Below are 22,049 nucleotides of genomic sequence, written 5' to 3'. Positions count from 1 at the left end.
TTTATCTCAACCCGGGAGCTTTCCTACTTGTGCCCTCCTGATTCTCTCCCCCATCCCACCGGAGTGGGGGGGTGATCGAGCGGCTGCGTGAGGTTTATTTTTGCTGGCTGGGGTTAAACCACGACAGAGGTATGCGAAGAATCATGAAGATACAGAAAGATGAAGAACGAAAGAAAAAAGTGAAAGAAAAAGCATTAAAAAAGATAGGTTGTTACCTTTGCTGAGTATATTCCCATTGGAATATTCCCATGTGCTATAGTTTCACCTGCTGATAATAAGTCAACGTGGCAGCAACAGAAGAGAACAGAAAATAAACAATGGTAGGAAGAATTGGAATATAGCGCATGAAAGAGCAAATATACACAAGTCTTGCTAGTCATTAAACGTGTTTACAGTTTCATACATAATTCTTTACAGTTGGCCAGACTACCGTTCCTTCATACGCTGTTGCAAAATAAATGGTTTGACCAGAATTTCAGTTAGTTCTCAGTGTTATCGAAATGTTTGTTTCAATCATATTTTCCAGTGTTTACTTCATATTATAAAGACTATGAAACATACCTTCAGAAAAGTGTCAGTTAAGAAAATAATTGAGAATGCAACACAGGTGGTAATTTAATTCTGAATATACCACATATAAACAAATGTGACTTATTTTCTTCATCAAATTTCTTATTCATTAAAATGTTTTTATTTGAGTTTAGAACAAGAGTTTGATTTGAGTTTAAAGCAAAATTTTATCTATTGTTTAAACAGATCTGATTTCAGAATCAACTTTAGTACCAATTAACCAAGCACACATGATTAGGCCAGCATGGCAATTGCAAAATATTCAAGTATGGAATTTTAACTTTGGGTTTTTATTTTACCTCTATCATCCAGTTCTTTCAGAATTTTAACAGCCTTTTAAGCTACATTTCATCATACATTATAAAAGTGAAACTGAACAGCTACAACTGCAGACACGAACTACAAGGTATTTCTATACTCGGAACAATTCTGTAGTATCCTCTGGTCCTGCCTACTCACATCTGCTCTTTGACTGGAAAGTTTCCAAACATTTCCTTTCAAGTGTCATTTCTTTGCTGTAAATTCACTAATAAAGCAAGCAAAAAAAAAAAAATCACCTGTAAGTAGTGCTAATCACTTTGGAAAGTACTTTTAACACACTGAATATAGTTTAAAATTAGTTAGGAAATTATCTATATCCATGCATAATGGATGCTTATAAAAGCAGTGCATTTAATACAGAAATGGGTGCAAGTTCAGAGAAAATACCATTCCTAGCTGAAAAATGGTTTAGACACTCACACACCTAACTTCATTAATCCACATTTTAAAGCTGTAATATATTTCAAAAAGTTATTAAGTAGCATGGAACAAACAGTGCTCACTTTAGGTTTTACATGACTATTTGCATAATTAAAATGAACAAGCTATGAACTCAAATTGAAATCTTATCAAAATTCTACAGAAATAATGAGCATGCTGCCATTGACTTCAAACCATAAACAATCATGCCCTTTGTTAGGACAGATTTGTGTAAACTAGCAGAAACTGAAGAATATTGAATACTAAAATTAAATGGATATGATGTTGCCACTAAAAGAATTAATTTACAACCTGTGTCTTAATTAAAAGCACATGCTTTTGATGTATTCTTATACAGAAGCAATCTAATAAAATGTAGCTATAAAATTCAGCTAAATAGTCCAGACTGATGTTTAAAATGTGAAAAACACCATGAAAACGTAGTATATATTCATGTGTGTCGAGAGACAGAATTTATGCAACAGATTGCAGACAAAATCCAAAGCTGATGAAAATCCAGGGTAGAAATTGGCCTAATGTGTTTTTCTGGATTGTTAAGAACGAGGAGCACGGATACTCACTCGCAAATGTATTATTTTGCCAGTCATTGTAAGTTGTGAAAATAATAACAGCCCTGATATTGTACTTAAGCAAAGGGGGGGGGAGGAGAAGACTGCTAGGATTCTACTCAGACTAAGAAAAATTAAAAATGAGATATTTTTAAACAAGTCTCTGTTCTTTAAAAAAAAAAAAAAAGAAGGCAAAATATGACATTTCAAACTGCTAGAAAGCCCTTCCTCAGATATCTGGCCAAGCAGTAACTGAGTGTTCTAACAGATATCCCAAACTATTACCACCAAACATTTCCTGGAAAAACTATGATTTGAATACTTTTATGACCCTTTGTGTGACTCAGAAGGTAAATGCCTGGAGAAAAAAAAAAGGGGGGGGGGGGGCAGGGAAAATAGGGCATACAAAAGTATTTTTCATTTATTTTTTTCTTCTGTAATAAGTCTAGTCTGTAAAAGGAAAAGTTCTATTTGTAAACTACAGCAGGCATTAATATACCATTACTATCAACAGAAAATGTAGTTTGATATTTTATGGATTTATCCCAATGCATTTTTAATTACTGAAGGCTTCATTGCCTCATTTAGAGAAAGCCTTTAACTGGGGGCAGTAAGGAGTTGCACTGCCCACGTTGCGTGCTGGTAGATATTCTCAGATTTTCCAGTTGAGGAAATCATTAGGTGTGTGACCAGTTCCACTCAGTGCATTTGTTACTCAGTGAGCATATCTTAAGAGGTCTGTGGGATTACACTCAAAGTTTCTGTCTTAAATTGAGATAGGAGAGTGTTATTTGTCTTTTTACTCAATATCAAGTATTTCAATCCATCTACCAAAAAAAAAAAAATTAAAAAAGGAAAACAGCTTTCAGACTTGAAGTCTCCAGTCAGAGCATGAAAGTCTGAGCTTTGCTACACGACACCGGTCACTTCTGGATTTGGAATTAAGTAAAACACATTTTGAACACATTTTGCCTATCTGGAATGGATTAGGCAAACTCTGGGTATACCTTATACCTTTTCTACCCTTCCACCCTCAGAGTGTCAAACTTTATAAACTAAATCAGAATACACATCATCTAACCAACCAACTGTAAACTAAGAGTCAACTAATGGCATCACAAATTTAAAGTAACAGCCTTTTTAGCGATTAGAAAACATTCCACTCACACAGTGTGCTTGTTAATTAGCTGCAAATCACCTGCTGGTTGACATTTGCCATGCAATAAGCAGTTTTTCAGATTCACATTCTAGCTACTTTATTGTTCCATGTGAGTTCCCTCAAATCCCACAGAGTCTATTTGATTCCCTTCAGCTACAAAATCTAGGAATAAATTTTAAAGATGCAATTTACACTAACCTCCTGCCCTCCAAAACCCAAAGAAATTCACACCCAAGAATGGAAACCTGAATTACATTTCAGGCCTTATTCTGTTAATGTGGGGTGGGGGAACAAAAAACCCACCCAAGAAGTGTATAACTATCACATAAAGGCAAATTATGTAATATACCAACTGATTTTATTACTTTCCAACTATCTCACATTTTTCTATATTGCCTGTGTTATCTGATTTAATTTTCTACCATCATTCCACAGCCTACAGCCTTCTCGGCTCACAAAAAGACGTACAGAAAATCAATGAGGGAAAACTCTCCATTGAAGTCTTTGTATATGTTTTTTTTCCCCACTGAACGTGCAGGGCTTGCAGTCTTGGAACATGGCTCTAGACCTGTATGTATCTAAAACAAATCTACACAGAGATCCTGTATCGCTGTAATGGCTCACAGTTGTTATGCTGTATCTCTCGGTCACAGCTTCTCTTTTTGTCAGTCTTAGGGTAGTCATTCCAAAGAATATGCCTTAGGATAGTAAAGGCCTACAAAATGTTTTTGACACAATACAAGAACTGTGGTACCGGCTCTATATCTAGGTCAATATACTGACTCTGTCAGTAGCAGGTATCTAAAAAGGAGTATAAGGAACGTCATGTACAGAAACCCTGGTACAAATTGTATTGGGTTTGCGCGGCAAGGGTTTGGTAGCGAGGGGGGCTACAGGGGCGGCTTCTGTGAGAAGCTGCCAGAAGCTTCCCCCATGTCCGATAGAGCCAATGCCAGCTGGCACCAAGACGGACCCACCGCTGGCCAAGGCTGAGCCAATCAGCAACGGTGGTAGCGCCTCTGTGATAACATATTTAAGAAGGGGAAAAAACTGCTGTACAACAGCAGCTGGGAGAGAGGAGTGAGAATATGTGAGAGAAACAACTCTGCAGACACCAAGGTCAGTGAAGAAGGAGGGGGAGGAGGTGCTCCAGGCGCCAGAGCAGAGATTCTCCTGCAGCCCGGGGTGAAGACCATGGTGAGGCAGGCTGTCCCCCTGCAGCCCATGGAGGTCCACGGTGGAGCAGATATCCACCTGCAGCCCGTGGAAGACCCCATGCCAGAGCAGGTGGATGCGCCTGAAGGAGGCTGTGACCCTGTGGAGAGCCCATGCTAGAGCAGGCTCCTGGCAGGACCTGTGACCCCATGGAGAGAGGAGTCCACGCTGGAGCAGGTTTGCTGGCAGGACTTGTGACCCTGTGGGGGACCCACGCTGGCGCAGTCTGTTCCTGAAGGACTGCACCCTGGTGAAAGGACCCACGCTGGAGCAGTTCGTGGAGGACTGTCTCCCGTGGGTGGGACCCCACGCTGGAGCAGGGGAAGAGTTTGAGGAGTCCTCGCCCTGAGGAGGAAGTAGCAGCAGAGACAACATGTGATGAACTGATCGCAACCTCCATTCCCTGTCCCCCTGTGCCGCTCGGGGGGAGAAGGTAGAGAAAAATTGGGAGTGAAGTTGAGCCCGGGAAGAAGGGAGGGGTGGGGGGAAGGTGTTTTAAGATTTGTTCTTATTTCTCATTATCCTACTCTGATTTGATTGGCAACAAATTAAATTAATTTTTCCCCAAGTCGAGTCTGTTTTGCCCATAACGGTAATTGCTGAGTGATCTTCCTGTCCTTATCTCGACCCACAAGCCTTTCGTTATATTTTCTCTCCCCTGTCCAGCTGAGGAGGGGGAGTGACAGAGCAGCTTTGGTGGGCACCTGGCATCCAGCCAGGGTCAACCCACCACACAAACATTCCTATTAGGCAAAACACCATGCAAACAAGATCAAATACCTTACTTACTTCAATCTGCTGCAGCAGAGTCCTAGTACATTTCAAGTTAGTTTGTAGGTTTGGGTTTTTTTTTCCCCAAATAAGTCATTTTAAATATGCAGATACATTTTTCACTTATTCCCCTTCAATTCCCTGAGAACAAAGAGGCATGGGGAATTTAGTGTTGTTATTTGGAAAGCGGGCTCCTCGCATTTTAAATATCTGCAGAGGCAGAAATTAAGGGCAACAGACACATCTCAGCTTTTCTACTCTCTGAGTAGTCATCTTACACACGTGGTCTCCAGGACACTACGTCAATGGACAATCTTATGATTTTTGCACAAAAATTAACTAAGGAAAAACAGCCTCCTATCAGGGGCTTAAATTCACTGTAAGGAACTCCAGTAGAACAATTTGAAAGGCTGCATAACAAACAAGGGTGAAAACCACTTAATGTATTAAGAGTCAAGGAAGAAAGAAGCAAACAGATACAACCGACATCAGAATTACTTCTTGAAATCAGAGCCTTTCTCATTAATGGAGGAAGAAACCGCAGGATGAGGATCGAAGACAGGGCTTCATGGGAACAGAAACACTTTGGATGTTCAGATTTATTGGACAAGGCTAGGAAATTGTCCTGACAGAGCAACGTGAGATTGCCTTGCATAGAAAAGAAATATTTGCAACAAGTTAAGAAGTGCAGAAAAAAAGTGGAAAAGTGCCTCAGAAAAGAAGCATAACAATCTTGGACCTGCAGGAGGAAAGGAATGTGCAGAGTCCTGGCTGGCCCTACACCACTACCAAATGTCTTAACTAGTACAGAACCTGATGGGGAAGTGTTACTTGTTATTTCAGAATAAAAATATATTACTAACCTATAAGCAACTGACATACAAAAGGACAACTGTGCTCATAAAATACATTTCCTTTTAGGACTGCTATTTGGACAATGCAACTTCCAAATCATCCCCGGCTGCCTAAAACACTTTAATGTTGGTTGTTGTTTTTTTTTTTTTTTAAAAAAAAAAAAGGCATGATTGTGGTCAGCTCTACACAGGTATGCAAAATGAAACAAGAAACCTTTTGCCCCTCTCAAGGATCTACAGCAATGCTAGAAACATTGCAGTTCTTTAGATTATGAACCACAAGTTTTACAAGAGTTTAGGATTGCTGCCACATACATATACCTTCTGCCCCCTTAGAAAACTGGCAGCACTGGTCTGCGCTGGGGATACATCTCTCACAGACAAATGAGAGAGTATAGCTTGCCCATGAGGGCACACGAATGAGGGAATGACTAACTGAAGCATCGTGAAGTTAATCTTGTACATATACAATAAACATAAACCAGTTCTGTAAAATTTCTCTCCTTTAAAGATTTGAAAAATCCACCAATTGTGTAATAATGCTAATGCCTCCCATATGGGCTTCAGCAGTGTTGCTAGACACATGTTGCATATTAATACCATTTGCATACATATGGGGGTTAATGCTAACAGCAGCCATATCACACTGTTTAGCAATACACTTACTGAATTACAAGTACAGTGGTACCTGGCAAAAATGCAAGAGTCTGTATTAAGAGAGAGCTCATTCACTGTCTCACAAAAATTAACATGTACAAGCTCATCTAAAACACAGAGAAATGGAAAAATTATACTATCTGTGGTACTGAACATTTTTACTGACACTGGTCTAACCTACAAAACGAGGTGTATTTGGCTTAGTCAATAAAAACATCTTATGGCCCTGATTCTATATTCAAGCAAATAAAGATCCCTCCAAAAACAGAGTACATCAGTTCAGTGGGGCTGCCGAATAGATTGTTGCTAAAACAGTAAACCACTCGTAAAACTAACTCAGGCAGTCTCCAATCCAAGTAAACCATTCCTATATTTTGCGCCCAACGTGGGGCTCGAAGGGTTGAGATAACGATAGATCTGACCAAAGTGTGTTAAGGCAAAATTGTTATAAGCATCCATTATATTGATTGATCACAATGTTGATGTATTGGCTGTCAAAGTTGTGGGGCTGGCTCTCAATGTTGCAGTATGTAATACCTTGCTTGCAGTATGTGTTCCCTTTTGTGCTGTTTATCATTAGTCGGAACTGGGCCAAGATTATCATTCTGCTGCTGTTTTATGAGATGATAAAATCATTGGTCGTAAGTCTAATCTGGTATCTGCACTCGGCACTGCCGTCATTTCTGTACCTTGGGAACCACCTCTTAGAAATTATTGGTAATTGCACTTTTTTCTACTTGGAGAATGAATTTAAGGGGGAGACAGGATGGGACACTTTCTCCCACTTGTTAATCTTCCCTTCCATATCGTCAGAAACTCCTTTTTCTTCTACCCTCTTCACGAAGATGTCCACAATATTCCCTGAGAATCTTGAATATCCTTGGGATGTTCAAACAAGCATGTTCATATTGCTACTATGTCTCCTGAATGTGGTTCAGGCCTTGTTTAGGGTTAAACAACTATTCAGGAATACTGTCCAGAGGTCAAACCTCAGGAACAAGAAAAGAAGGAGGGCAAGCGGCGGTGCCTCATCGGGGCGGGCAGAGCGTCGAGTCTCAGGGGCGGCTACAGACACGGTGGCTACTCAAAACCCCACGACAGCCACGGCGGCTACTTCAACCCCCACGACAACCCCTGTGGCTACTCACACCCCGGCAACAGTCACCGTAGCGTCTTCAACCCCTGCAACAGGCACTGCAGCCACTCAAACTCCGGCAACAGGCACTACAGTTAATCCAACCCCCATGACAAGCACTGCAGATACCCAAACCCCAGCAACAGGCACTACAGCTGAACCAGAGGACCAACCGTCAATGGTATCCGTTGCCCCTGTACAGAAGAGGAAATCTTGGAAGCGGAGGTCAGGTCGTTTAGAAAGGGATGATGGAAGAGCAGGGCCACCACGAGGAGGGGAGGAGGAAGAGGAAGAACTCATAAACGAAATGGAAACCACCCGATCCCTATCCCTGAGTGAGCTGCGAGACATGCGGAAAGATTTCAGCCGTCGTCCAGGCGAGCATATTGTTACACGGCTGCTCCGATACTGGGATAATGGGGCCAGTAGCCTGGAATTAGAGGGGAAGGAAGCCAAACAGCTGGGATCCCTTGCTAGGGAAGGGGGCATTGACAAAGCAATTGGAAAAGGGACACATGTCCTCAGCCTCTGGAGGCGACTGCTGTCAGGCGTGAAGGAAAGATATCCCTTTAAGGAAGATGTTATATATCGCCTAGGCAAGTGGACCACCATGGAGAGAGGTATCCAGTACCTGAGAGAACTAGATGTGCTGGAGGTGGTTTATAGTGACCTGGACGATGACCAAACACCCAAAGATCCAGATGAAGTCCAGTGCACGCGACCCATGTGGCGGAAATTAGCACGGAGCGCACCAGCGTCATATGCCAGTTCATTGGCAGTACTGTGCTCGAAAAAGGAAGAAGCACCAACAGTGGATGACATGGTTAGCAATCTCCGGGAATACGAAGAAACTGTCTCCTCCTCCCTTGTCCCGGCTGTGGAGAAACTGTCCCGGGAGGTCCAGCAACTCAAAGAGGCTATGTCCTATTCTCCACCTGTATGGACCAGTATCTCAGCCATTAAGGGTCAGCGTTCTTCTGCTCAAGAGAAAGGATATAGAAGGTACACACCACGGGGCACCCTGTGGTTTTACCTGCGTGACCACGGAGAGGACATGAGGCAGTGGGATGGAAAACCTACCTTGACCCTAGAGGCACGGGTACGTGAGTTGCAAGGAAAAAAAATCACACAAGGGGGTTCTCTCAGGAAAAATGCTGCTCCAGTTTTCAGGAAAACCCTGTCTCACGACGGTCCAGTTTCCAGTGAACAGTTCCCCAGACAGAGTAGAAGGGCTGATCTTACTTTGGATTGTAATGAAGAAATTCTTGCCTCACGCTTGCAAGAAGTGAGAAACAGATATAATGACCAGAACTAGAGGGGCCCTGCCTCCAGCCAGGTGGAGGAAAGGGACAACCGGGTTTACTGGACTGTGTGGATTCGATGGCCTGGCACATCAGACCCACAGGAGTATAAGGGTCTCGCAGACAACGGTGCACAGTGCACCCTGATGCCATCAGGCTATAAAGGGGCAGAACCCATTTGTATTTCTGGAGTGACAGGGGGATCCCAAGAGTTAACTGTATTGGAGGCCGAAGTGAGCCTAACCGGGAAGGAGTGGCAGAAGCACCCCATTGTGACTGGCCCAGAGGCTCCGTGCATCCTTGGCATAGACTACCTCAGGAGAGGGTATTTCAAGGACCCAAAAGGGTACCGGTGGGCTTTTGGTATAGCTGCCCTGGAGACGGAGGAAATGAAACAGCTGTCCACCTTGCCTGGTCTCTCGGAGGATCCTTCTGTTGTGGGGTTGCTGAAGAATGAAGAACAGCAGGTACCAATCGCTACCACAACAGTGCACCGGCGGCAATATCGCGCCAACCGAGATTCCCTGATCCCCATCCATGAGCTGATTCGTCGACTGGAGAGCCAAGCAGTGATCAGCAAGACTCGCTCACCCTTTAACAGTCCCATATGGCCAGTGCAAAAGTCCAATGGAGAGTGGAGACTAACAGTAGACTACCGTGGTCTGAACGAAGTCACGCCGCCACTGAGTGCTGCCGTGCCGAACATGCTAGAACGCCAATATGAACTGGAGTCAAAGGCAGCCAAGTGGTACGCCACAATTGACATTGCTAATGCATTCTTCTCAATCCCTTTGGCAGCAGAGTGCAGGCCACAGTTTGCTTTCACTTGGAGGGGCGTCCAGTACACCTGGAACCGACTGCCCCAGGGGTGGAAACACAGCCCTACCATTTGCCATGGACTGATCCACACCGCACTGGAACAGGGTGAGGCTCCAGAACACCTGCAATACATTGATGACATCATCGTATGGGGCAACACAGCAGAAGAAGATTTTGAGAAAGGGGACAGAATAATTCAAATCCTTCTGAAGGCCGGTTTTGCCATAAAACAAAGTAAGGTCAAGGGACCTGCACAGGAGATCCAGTTGTTAGGAATAAAATGGCAAGATGGACGTCGTCAGAACGCAATGGATGTGATCAACAAAATAACAGCCATGTCCCCACCAACTAGCAAAAAGGAAACACAAGCTTTCTTAGGCGTTGTGAGCTTTTGGAGAATGCATATTCCAGATTACAGCCTGATTGTAAGCCCTCTCTATCAAGTGACTCGGAAGAAGAACGATTTCAAATGGGGCCCTGAGCAACAACAAGCCTTTGAATAAATTAAAACGGGAGATAGTTCATGCAGTAGCCCTTGGGCCAGTCCGGGCAGGACAAGATGTGAAGAATGTGCTCTACACCGCAGCCGGGGAGAATGGCCCTACCTGGAGCCTCTGGCAGAAAGCACCAGGGGAGACTCGAGGTCGACCCTTAGGGTTCTGGAGTCGGGGATACAGAGGATCCGAGGCCCGCTACACTCCAACTGAGAAGGAGATATTGGCAGCATATGAAGGGATTCGAGCTGCTTTGGAAGTGGTTGGTACTGAAGCACAGCTCCTCCTGGCACCCCGACTGCCGGTGCTGGGCTGGATGTTCAAAGGGAGGGTCCCCTCTACACATCATGCAACCAATGGTGCGTGGAGTAAGTCGGTCGCACTGATCACACAACGGGCCCGAATAGGAAACCCCAGTCACCCAGGAATCTTAGAAGTGATCACGAACTGGCCAGAAGGCAAAGATTTTGGAATATCCCCAGAGGAGGAGGTGACGCGTGCTGAAGAGGCCCCACTGAATAACAAACTACCAGAAAACGAGAAGCAATATGCCCTGTTCACTGATGGGTCCTGTCGCCTTGTGGGAAAGCATCGGAGATGGAAAGCTGCTGTATGGAGTCCTATACGACAAGTCGCAGAAACTGCTGAAGGAGAAGGTGAATCGAGTCAGTTTGCAGAGGGGAAAGCCATCCAGCTGGCCTTGGACATTGCTGAACGAGAAAAATGGCCAGTACTTTATCTTTATACTGACTCATGGATGGTGGCAAATGCCCTGTGGGGGTGGTTGCAGCAGTGGAAGCAGAACAACTGGCAGCGCAGAGGTATACCCATCTGGGCTGCCGCATTGTGGCAAGATATTGCTGCCCGGGTAGAGAACCTGGCTGTAAAAGTACGTCAGGTAGATGCTCACGTACCCAAGAGTCGGGCCACTGAAGAACATCAAAACAACCAGCAGGTGGACCAGGCTGCTAAGATTGAAGTGGCTCAGGTGGATCTGGACTGGCAACATAAGGGTGAATTATTTATAGCTCTGTGGGCCCATGATGCCTCAGGCCATCAAGGAAGAGACGCAACATATAAATGGACTCGTGATCAAGGGGTGGACTTAACCATGGATGCTATTGCACAGGTTATCCATGAATGTGAAACATGCGCTGCAATCAAGCAAGCCAAGCGAGAAAAGCCTCTCTGGTATGGAGGACGATGGTTGAAATATAAATATGGGGAGGCCTGGCAGATTGATTATATCACACTCCCACAAACCCGCCCCAGCAAGCGCTATGTGCTCACCATGGTGGAAGCAACCACCAGATGGCTGGAAATATACCCTGTGCCCCATGCCACTGCCTGGAACACCATCCTGGGCCTTGAAAAGCAAGTCCTATGGCGACATGGCACCCCAGAAAGAATTGAGTCAGACAACGGGACTCATTTCCGAAACACCCTCATAGACACCTGGGCCAAAGAGCATGGCATTGAGTGGGTCTATCACATCCCCTGCCATGCACCAGCCTCTGGGAAAATCGAACGGTACTATGGACTGCTAAAGACAACACTGAGAGCAATGGGTGGTGGGACATTCAAGCATTGGGATACACATTTAGCAAAAGCCACCTGGTTAGTCAACACTAGGGGGTCTGTTAATCGAGCTGGCCCTGCCCAATCAAAACCCTTACGTACTGTAGATGGAGATAAAGTCCCTGTCGTGCACATAAGAAATATGCTGGGGAAGACAGTCTGGGTTACTCCTGCCTCGGGCAAGGGAAAACCCATTCGTGGGATTGCTTTTGCTCAAGGACCTGGGTGCACTTGGTGCATGATGTGAAAGGATGGGGAGGTCCGGTGTGTACCTCAAGGGGATTTGATTTTGGGTGAAAATAGCCAATGAACTGAATTTTTATGATGTCAATTGTTATATGATATTGTATATCATTATTTCTATGGTTGCTATCAATGGTATAGCACTGAAAATCACCCAGATTAATGAAGAATGAACTAACTCCGACGAAATCGAGCAAAGTGCAACAATGATAGAACTGGACGAGCGCAGCAGTACTGAAATGAGAACTGGCTTCAGGACGCAACAGCCCAACACCACACACCATCTCTCCTGCCCTGAAAGACTGTTATGACAGATGGAGCCCAATGTCATGAACTAAATGAACTCAGTGGACATTTTAAAGGGATAGTCCATAGACTAAGGGAACGATATCTGTGTGTGCATATATATATGTATATATAAAAAGAAAGATAGTGGTGATTAATTGAAATGTATCGAAAACTGTGAGACCTAAGCATAACGTAAATGGTATGGAATAAGGGGTGGATACTGTCCTGGTTTCAGCTGGGATAGTGTTAAATTTCTTCCTAGTGCTGTGTTTTGGATTTAGTATGAGGAGAATGTTGATAACACACTGATGTTTTCAGTTGTTGCTAAGTGCCCTCCTAGTCCAAGGACAGCTCCCATGCCTACTGACTGAGCTAGGTACACAAGATGGGAGGGAACATAATCAGGACAGCCAGCCCAGCTGGCTAATGGGGTATTCCATACCATGTGACATCATGCTCAGTATATGAATGGTAGGCGTGATCCAGGAAGTACCGATCTTGGTTATCGGTCAGCGCGGGTGGTGAGCAATTGCATTGTGCATCACTCATTTTGTATATTCTGTCATTATTATTATTATTATTATTATTTTCTCTCTTCTGTTCTATTAAACTGTCTTTATCTCAACCCACGAGTTTTTCTCACTCTTACCCTTCCAATTCTCTCCCCATCCCACTGGGGGGGCGGGGGGAGTGAGCGAGCGGCTGCGTGGTATTTGGCTGCCTGCCAGATTAAACCACGACAGAGGTATTTAAGTCATTAATTTCAGAAGCTGTATCTACATAAGTGTATCTCTAATGGTATACGTGGCGGGGTGGGGGAAAGATGCAGGTTTATAGCCTCAAAACTACAGTTTTATGAAAAAAAAGCTTCCAGGAAGTTTTTTTGCATGGTTTGGAATCAGTTATGTTCCTATAAAAAGCACTGTAGCTGCATCGAAGAGATCTTGATGCTTTTGTCAAGCATAGTGGATTTGGTTTTCTTTGTAAAAAAACATAAAACAAACTCTTTATATGTGATGCTACCAACAGGAAATGACATTTCATGCAATAACTTTTGAGAAGTACTATCTCTTTAAGTGAGTAAAGTTTCAAATGTTTCTCCGTTTAAAACATTTGTATCTCAAAGACCAAGTTCTGCCCCTTTGGAGATCCACACGGACATCTCAACTTCCCTCTGAAACTGTCTTCCCTATGGGCTGTTTGGTACACCTTTTATTTGGTCTACTGACACACCAGGAGGCAAATGAATAGCTCTGGATCTTCCCTCCCAGCAGGAAAAGACTCCATTGCTGCAAAGTTTATACAGTCAGTCACATATGTCATTTGGAAAAACAGCTATTTAGTACCTGGACAAAATAAACTAACCATCTGGAGCTACAGAAAAAAATGTAGTATCAGAAAACTCATAGGGTATAAAAGAAGAAAAAAAGAAAAAGAAAAAAAAAGAGATTTTTCAGTTTTGTCATCCTCTCCACCCTTGCTACCAAGTGTAACCCAGAACGCAACCCTCTGGCCCTTACAATTCTGTGCAGGTGCACAGGACAAGGAAAGTTTTGTTCATAATGTATATGCTTGCAAGTTAACCAAGGCATTGCTCAGGAATTTCATGATCTAAAAGTGCCAGGAACCCAAAATGACATACCATTTTAACAATTTCCCTACTTTATGATCTTTAAGATCGAGAGAAGGAAGCAATTGATTGAAATGGAAGGGAAGCTGGGTTAAGTGTTCTTCAAAAATAAGTAACTATCATAGCATACATTGGGACCTGAAAAATTTTGTTTTTAAGGTAAACTATGTAGACTATCTTTCTTAGAGTTTCTGAAGAAACAAAAAAGTCAGCAGGCTACTAAAACCACAATACCACACCACACACACAAAACCCAAAAAACCCCACAATCCCAGCAAACAAGCAAGAACTCACTTCAAAAAGGCAAATAGATACTTCTAAATTGGCTGTGGAATGCACAAGGGAGAATATACAGAGACTCTCATAACTTAGACTGAGTCCTAAAATGACAAATCAGAGAACCTGACATTAATTCTGCTAAAAAATGATATTATCATATTAGCAATGCAGGAGTACAGGAACCAAATACAAAGACTAATTTTTGTCTATCAAAAGACTTGAGATAAGAGAATCATACAAGGTTTTATCCCTTCTTTTTTTTTTTTTTTTTAATATGAAAGAATTTTAAGGATTCACTAGGTTTATCTAAAGTCAAAGTCACTTCATGGAAAAAAGAAGACACTGTCAAAACAGCATTACATTATCAATCAACTTAATAAATAAAATCTGTCTAAGTATTTTACTGTCACTCGCCCCCAAGAACCCAATTTAGACAATTACAGAATAAAATATTAAAGTCTGAGACTTAAATATAGTCTCCAACAGAAAAAGTCTAGGTGAAATTTCAAAGAGGGAACTCTATACAAAAAAACAGCTCTCATTGGTTTAGAACCTTAATTCAATCACAGTCTTATCTTGAAATAACATTAAGCACTTAACTTGATTTAAGACTCAGAAAATATGAACAAAAGTTCTGAAATAAATGAATAAAAGGTGGCAAAGGCACAATAACACTCACAAAAGTATCATCAGTGTTCTGGGTAATTGCTATTCACGTTATACAAAGTCACCCGATATCCCAAGACTCTCTAATAAGCACCCTGTATGAGGCCTATTACCCACCCTTGGGTTCATTTCACAAGAAGGTATCTAATTCTCACCAATTTCAGGGATGCTCAGAAGCTCCCCAGTGAAACTGAAGGAAGATGCTTCTGCTGTCAATATCATCAGGAAATGTTCCTGCTAATCATCATTTTTATGCCTACAGCATAAAATCTGGCAGCATTAAAGAAGTTAAACCAGTCCTAATACTCACCACAGCAAGTTGAAAATGCACATTATTTTTGTTACCATATTTGTGCAAGCAATACCATACTTCCACCACCACGATTTTGCTCTACAGATTGGGAATCAGGCTCTTACTTGGACCAGTCTCTTATCTGCCTTATTTTTTATTATCAGCTAAGAAGTTTTCTGCAATCCCCTACCCACCTAGTAAAATAAGTGCTCTGCGGGGTGCCTGCAGGACCATGACAGAGAAGCCCGTACACCAGGCACACTGAACACAGGTAGGCTCTTGTCCAAAGACCAGTGGCTTAGCAGGCATGGTAACATCATCTCCATGGGACTGAGTAGATTAGCCTGGGCACACCTCCATGCCAGTGAGGCTACCTGGTTTTAGCATACAGCTAGTTTAGAGTACAAAAGTCTGTCTACATTGGTCAAGAAGACACCCCTAGGGAATCAGCACCCATAATACTGGTTTGTTTTTCTTCCAGATCAGAGCATGCCATCTTTGAAAGTATCATGGAGGAAAGCCATCTGTTTCTAAGAAAAGCTGGGGTGCTGTCTTCATTTGCACGGATGAAGATAATGACTCCTTTTCTTAACAAATTTGTCCCACATGTCAGATAAAGATTGTTATAGTTGCAAACCTAAGTACTCAGCTAGGACTAGGTAATATTTTCAAATAAATTGATTACTGAAAAATCTGGTTTTAATCAATGCAGAACTATTCATAACGGTGAACTGAAGCTTTCCTACTTTCCATAAAATAGTAATACACACAATGACCAAATACAGTTCCAGTGTCAAATCTAATGAAAAATGTAATTATCCCATACAAAGCAGAGCAGCACCAGTGGGAGAGATTCAGGAAACTGCTTTCAAAACACTATTACAGCAGCTAAAACATGACCTTAAATTTGGTAGTATAGGTTCAAATTCCTTCAGGTAGAAGAGGTTACTAAAGAGCTCTCCAACACTTTAGGAGTTTAAAGCACAGTAGCTACACCCTTCTCTTTTACATATAATGCATTAACTCTGGTTCATCAGGTGAGATATCCAAAACAGAATAAAAACAAGCACATTACCATTTCAGTAAGTCATTTAGAATTATTTAAAAATAATGTATTTACATGTTTATATTAATATAAATTTATCTTTACTCATACCAACACCCCCCCCCCAAAAAAAAAAAAAGAAAAATCCATTTTTCATATATGCTGATACATTTTATTAGTAAGAGCCAGGATAGCTAGCAGTTTCAGTAAAAGCCTGATTGATCCATTCAAATTGATTAGCATAGCATTTGGGATTATTTTTAGAAATTACAATTATTATATTAAATAAATGAATACAAACATTCTATCGTGAAAGCATATATAACCGAACTTAAAAGTTCAGCAATGCTTTATAAAGGTAGGTATTACTAGCCTGCTGATACTACATTGAGGCACTTTATTAATTTAAAATATAGGTATATACTTAGAAGTGTAAACTTCTTAAAAGTAAACTTGAAGTTATTTTTATAACTCTTATGTCCTTTTTAAAAGATAGCATACACAAGTCCTAAAGAAACTCTGCAGCATACTTATATAATTACTAAGCCCCCATAATGAAGAATAAAGTAAGTCCTTAATATTTACTACTACTTGCTGAAAAACTTAATTTTCAACAGATATTATTCATGTTCTCTGGAAACTTGCTCCTTTTGCAGTTAAAGGCCTGCAAGTTAGCATTGACTTAAGCCTTCATCTGGAACACAGAACTGTTCATAACTATGCTGGGAACATCCTACCAGAACAGGGAAGCCAGTACAGAATATTCAGTAACAAAATGTATTAAAGCACAACAGTGAAAGAAAATAAACAACTGTGCTTTGCAGTGCCAGAATAACACTAACAAAACATCCAGTTATTCAGCCATAACAGTAAAAATGTAGTGTTGCCAACGCAGCTTATACATACTGGGGAGCTTCGACTCACACACCCGTACCACCAATGGATTATAATTTTTCACTCACTGCCTAAATTATGCCAGTAAAAGCTTGATGTGTAGCACAGCTGTAAAGATGTATTTAATTTCACATGTGAGCAGCCCTAGTGAAGGAACTACCTGTATGCAAAAAATTGAGCATAAATGAAGGCCTCGGGGGGGGCGGAATCAAGATCTTAGAATATAACTTTTTTTTTTTTTAATTTCATTCAAATTTTTTTTAATATTAGAGACTTTTTTTTTTAAGCTTCCTGGACTATAACTGCTCTCTAAATTACTTTGGCATTTAATCATTCTAATTGTTATAATGTAGTATTAATGACCACCAATAACAATTATATTTGAAATATGAATGCAAAAAATACATGCAAGAGATTCATTAGCTTTTCTTTCCTCACCAATAAAATTGTTCCTTATACAAAAACCGAAACAAACAAAAACCACCCAGCCCCCAAAAACCCAGCCACTATTACACCTTTTATGCAAAATTCCAGGAAAGATCAATTATTATAATCACTATTTTAAAAATTTCTGCAGTGAACACAATGATTCCACAAATAGGTCACATACAGAGCAGTACAGAATTTGTCCTGGAAAGCAGAAATTATAATACAAAGAACCTAATCCAAATTAGTGCTGCTGCACCTGCTGCTATTTAAACAAAATAGAAAAGAATAAATACTGTCCTTAAACAATGGGGAAACTGATCTCCTAATAAGGTACAGTTGCCTACCCATAACTGCAGAGGACAAACAGCAAAGGACAAACTGCAGAGGACAAACCAGGATTGCAAGATTACAGCACAAGCTTTGTTGAATCTATCACAGTAAGGGTGGAATAGAAGCAAACAAATGTGCACACATGCAGGCTTTGAAACTACCTATTAAAACTGACAGTTCTCATCTTAACTAAGCATAATAAATCAAAACAGCTGCAAAGCAGATTCTCACATTGCCTGAATCTGCAAGAACCTGTTGTTTCAGCAGGAAAATACTATTACAGTAGTTGAGGTTCTAGCTTGAAATTCTTATAAAAAACATTATATATGGTTAACAAAACATTTCCTACTTTTATTCTCCATAATCTTATGAATTCTTTTCAATTATAAAAGTATAAAACACTCAACAGGATCCATCTGTTCTACTGGAATACTTTGCATTGGCAATTATGAAGTGAAAATAACATCAGAAGCAAGTAATTTGTAGATCTTTCTTTTCCAAATTCTTAATCTATAGTTTAATAGTCTGATATATTTAAGACAAGCCATCTATTATTTTTCCTCCTCTTAAGATTACCTACCAATTATATTACTTTAAAACTAGCCTATATATATATATAAAAAAATAAGAACAAGAAAGCTACAGAAATAAAATAAAATAGACACAATACTTTTAATGACCATACCTAGTAATAAGAACCGCATTATCATGGTGGGCAATCCCATTTTCTGGAATGGTGTTTCCATCACTTTGGTGGGAGAGAATGGATTTCTGCCACTTACAGAAGCTATCGAGGGACTTGTCTGCATGGTGGTTTATCTCCAAGTTTGGCTGCAATACAACATGCATACCAGAAATGTTCCAAACAAATTACTAAGGTCAGTTGTTAAGCCTTTTGAAGACTAAAATGGGACTATAATTAGAAGCAGTGGTTTCTAGGAATAAACTCTTCTTGCCAAATTTTATCTCTGTAAAATCTGACCCCAAGTTCAGCTGAACAGGCATTCTTTCTGCTCTAACTTTAATGATGATTATGTCAATAAAAAAAAAAATCAGAATATCAAAATATAGATCTAAAAATAAAACTGACATCCCCGAAGGTGTATTAATATTTGCCTGAAGTAAAGAACAGATATCTTTGAGATGATACGTGAGGAATATTCCTTTGAACTGTTTCATCTTGATTAAAGTAGTGAAAGATTACAAGGTAAGTTTTGTACTCAGATGCAGCCATTTCAAGCAACAATTAAATTAAACCTATATTACACAATAGCATAACTTGTATTTCAGGAATATAAAACTTAAGTGCAACAGCTCTTACCTGATCTTCAGTGAGGACAATTAAACGTGTCACTATAATATTCACAACGTTTCCTAGACTGGAATCACGATAAAGTTTGGCAACCTGACCTCCAGAAAATAAGAAAAGGCACAAAAGTCAGACAAGAAACACTACTTATTTCCTAAATGGTTAAAAATTAACCTATTTTCCTGCTCAATGTAATTTCATAATGTTAATTATCATTATCACATGAATAAGAGTTATTTTGGGGCCAACAAATGACCATTCAGTTAAAAAAAAAAAAACTTCTTCAGTCATACTTTTCAGTCAAAACCATTTATACCTTGTTTCATAATCTATCCAGCATAAGGAACATTTAGACTGTTGACTTAAACAGAATAAAACTGTATAATCTAAATGTAATGATATGAATGTAAAATCAAAGACATAATTTAAAAGTGATCACAGCGTATTTCTCGACAGAAACAGTACTGCATTTTTCCCACAATGCTAACATTTGCCATATTTCAACTATTAATTCCTGCAAGCTGATACACATTTTAAGGCATTATTCATGCCAATAAAGAAATACTTTACAGTTGCTTTATCATTTCAGAACATGCATATTGATATGAACACAGAGAGGGATGAAACTTACAATATTCATTACACTCAAAACGTAGTGCTCAATGTCTTTGCGACCATGGTATCCCACCATCATTTTGTCTGCTACTACCAGCGTTTCCACAAACCGTTCAAGGCTTACTGATCTCTTCTGTCGACTATGACTACTTAACGTGTCATTGACTGGAAGTGAAGTTGGAAAAGCAGATGCATCACTCATCCACCAAGGTTTACCGCTTCTTGTGAGGTCTTCTAGGAACCAAAATAATTAACCACTTCAGAGGGGTCACTAGCAAAACTCATTCAAATGCAGCTGGTTTATGTTGAGATTATAATCTTCAAGCTTCTAAAAAGAAGTCTTCCTTGAGGCAAAGGAAAATTAATTTTATTGTCTAAATTTTATTTTTAAATACCTTATATAATGGAAAAACAACTTTGAGTTCTAATATTCTCAACTCTCCTTAACCTGACTTAGGATACTAAATTATCATCTTCTCTTAACAGATTTGATTCTACACATCTATGTTAATACTAAATATTAGTTATAGTTAACCACAAGCACATTTCAGAATTTTAAGGATAAAAACAAAACAGCTATAATATTTGGAAAAAAAACAAACTGGAAATCAAAAATTCAAAATTAAGGTAAAAGGTATCAAAATATACTAAGGAATTAAACACGCTGATAAGGCACCAAAAAAGCTTTTTCCCTCCTGTGAAACTCTGTAATTATTAAGCAATTATGCTTACATGCCTAATAGTTTTTGGGCCAAATAAAATTACTTTTCTCTTCAGAAAGCTATCAGATTATATTTTATCTTCCTCATGAATTAACTATAATGGGAAGTTTAAAATGGCCTGACATGGAATAATTTCTATAGTTATTTTTAACACTAATTTTAATTCAAATATGTTGATTCTTGTACTTGTTTCACGAGACATATAGAAAAAAATATTTTTTGCATGCAACTGATTATTAAAAATTCAAACAGCTGTAATTATCAGCAAAACAAACACTACAAACCTATTTTAAATTTTAATTCCTGTCCTCGGGGCAAAATTGAACCCACCCTTCCCTGCAAAACTGACATTTTTGTGTGTATTAAGTATTCCTTTTCCACAAAGGCCCACACAGATCTCAATCTTAAATTTATTTAAGTATATAATTAGGCTGGCTTTACCTAAGTAGGATTTCAAAATTTTTAAGGTATTCTTGCTAGTTATGAATGAACATAAGAACATTAACAGTTAGATACATTTATAATTGACTGAATAGGACTGCTCAAGTGAGCAATTCCTGAGATGCATCCTTACCTCAACTAAAACGGATTCAGCTAAAGGATGAGTTGAGATAGGACCAGTACCTTCTGTGAAAAAACAATGCTTTATGCAATTCAACTAAGCACACTATTTTCAAAGGGCAATAACACATGACAAAAATGTATGTTCAGGTCAAAACCAGGAATACAAAGCTTCTGCATTCCCACTGTTGCAGTGTTTCATAATTGTTAAAGCCAACACTGTGGACTCAAAAGGTAAATATTTTATAAAAGTTAAAAAATGAAAATAAACCTGGTAGTTGACAAAATGCCAGTAATGAAATAATCTTCATTCTGCAATGGGTATAAGATCACACCCATTCTAAAAAATAGTATCAAGTATTAAAGCCTGTTGAAGATTCTATAATCAATACCAAGCTTTTTCCTGTTTTTCATCTCTGTTCTAGGAAATTCAAAGTTGCTTTAATTGCTCAAAGATTTTCATCTCACAAGTAGTGATTTAGGAATGTCTGGAATTTTCTCTGACAACTTCTGTAGTAAAATTTTTAAAAAGCCACTGTTCATTGCCAAATAGCAAATGATGATGTCTGAGGGTTTCTGATGCTCTTAGAGTGCTAAGAGTACTTTAGAAATGCAACACTGCTTCAACATTCATTCATAATTTTTCACTCAAATATGCAAATCCATTCTAAACATTATAAAACTGATGAGCTCATGCAGAAAACTTTCAGAGAAAAAAAAAAGATAAGATTCTTTTGGACTCATCTTGATAGCATCTTTCAAACAAAGGTCTCCGAAGACTTCACAAAAACAAACATTTCTCCTTTTCTTATCAGGTGAGAAGCTTAGGCTGGTCTCAAAGTAATGGGAAAGTTGAAAACAATCCTGAGTACTCAGGCTCACA

At 40.0% G+C, this 22,049-nt stretch overlaps 1 protein-coding gene and 1 long non-coding RNA gene across 4 annotated transcripts in view; both read right to left on the bottom strand.

The window, feature by feature from the left end:
- LOC142074739 (uncharacterized) overlaps nucleotides 1-22,049 on the bottom strand; it is a 450,900-nt gene that overhangs the window by 287,589 nt on the left and 141,262 nt on the right. The gene's annotated exons all lie outside the window — the stretch shown is intronic.
- LOC142074782 (A disintegrin and metalloproteinase with thrombospondin motifs 6-like) overlaps nucleotides 1-22,049 on the bottom strand; it is a 204,159-nt gene that overhangs the window by 164,541 nt on the left and 17,569 nt on the right. For 2 of the 3 annotated variants that reach the window (XM_075135655.1, XM_075135654.1), the window contains 3 exons: nucleotides 19,900-20,117; nucleotides 19,281-19,364; nucleotides 18,645-18,790 (listed from right to left, as the gene is read on the bottom strand). In XM_075135655.1, coding sequence (XP_074991756.1) covers nucleotides 18,645-18,790; nucleotides 19,281-19,364; nucleotides 19,900-20,117 — 448 coding nt within the window. The remainder of the gene's footprint in view (nucleotides 1-18,644; nucleotides 18,791-19,280; nucleotides 19,365-19,899; nucleotides 20,118-22,049) is intronic. The other variant, XM_075135656.1, reaches the window with a different exon arrangement.

This window comes from Calonectris borealis, chromosome W, assembly GCF_964195595.1.
Source record: "Calonectris borealis chromosome W, bCalBor7.hap1.2, whole genome shotgun sequence".
NCBI lineage: Eukaryota > Metazoa > Chordata > Aves > Procellariiformes > Procellariidae > Calonectris > Calonectris borealis.
Note: the sequence above shows the minus strand (reverse complement) of the source record. Positions and strands in the feature narration are given on the sequence as shown.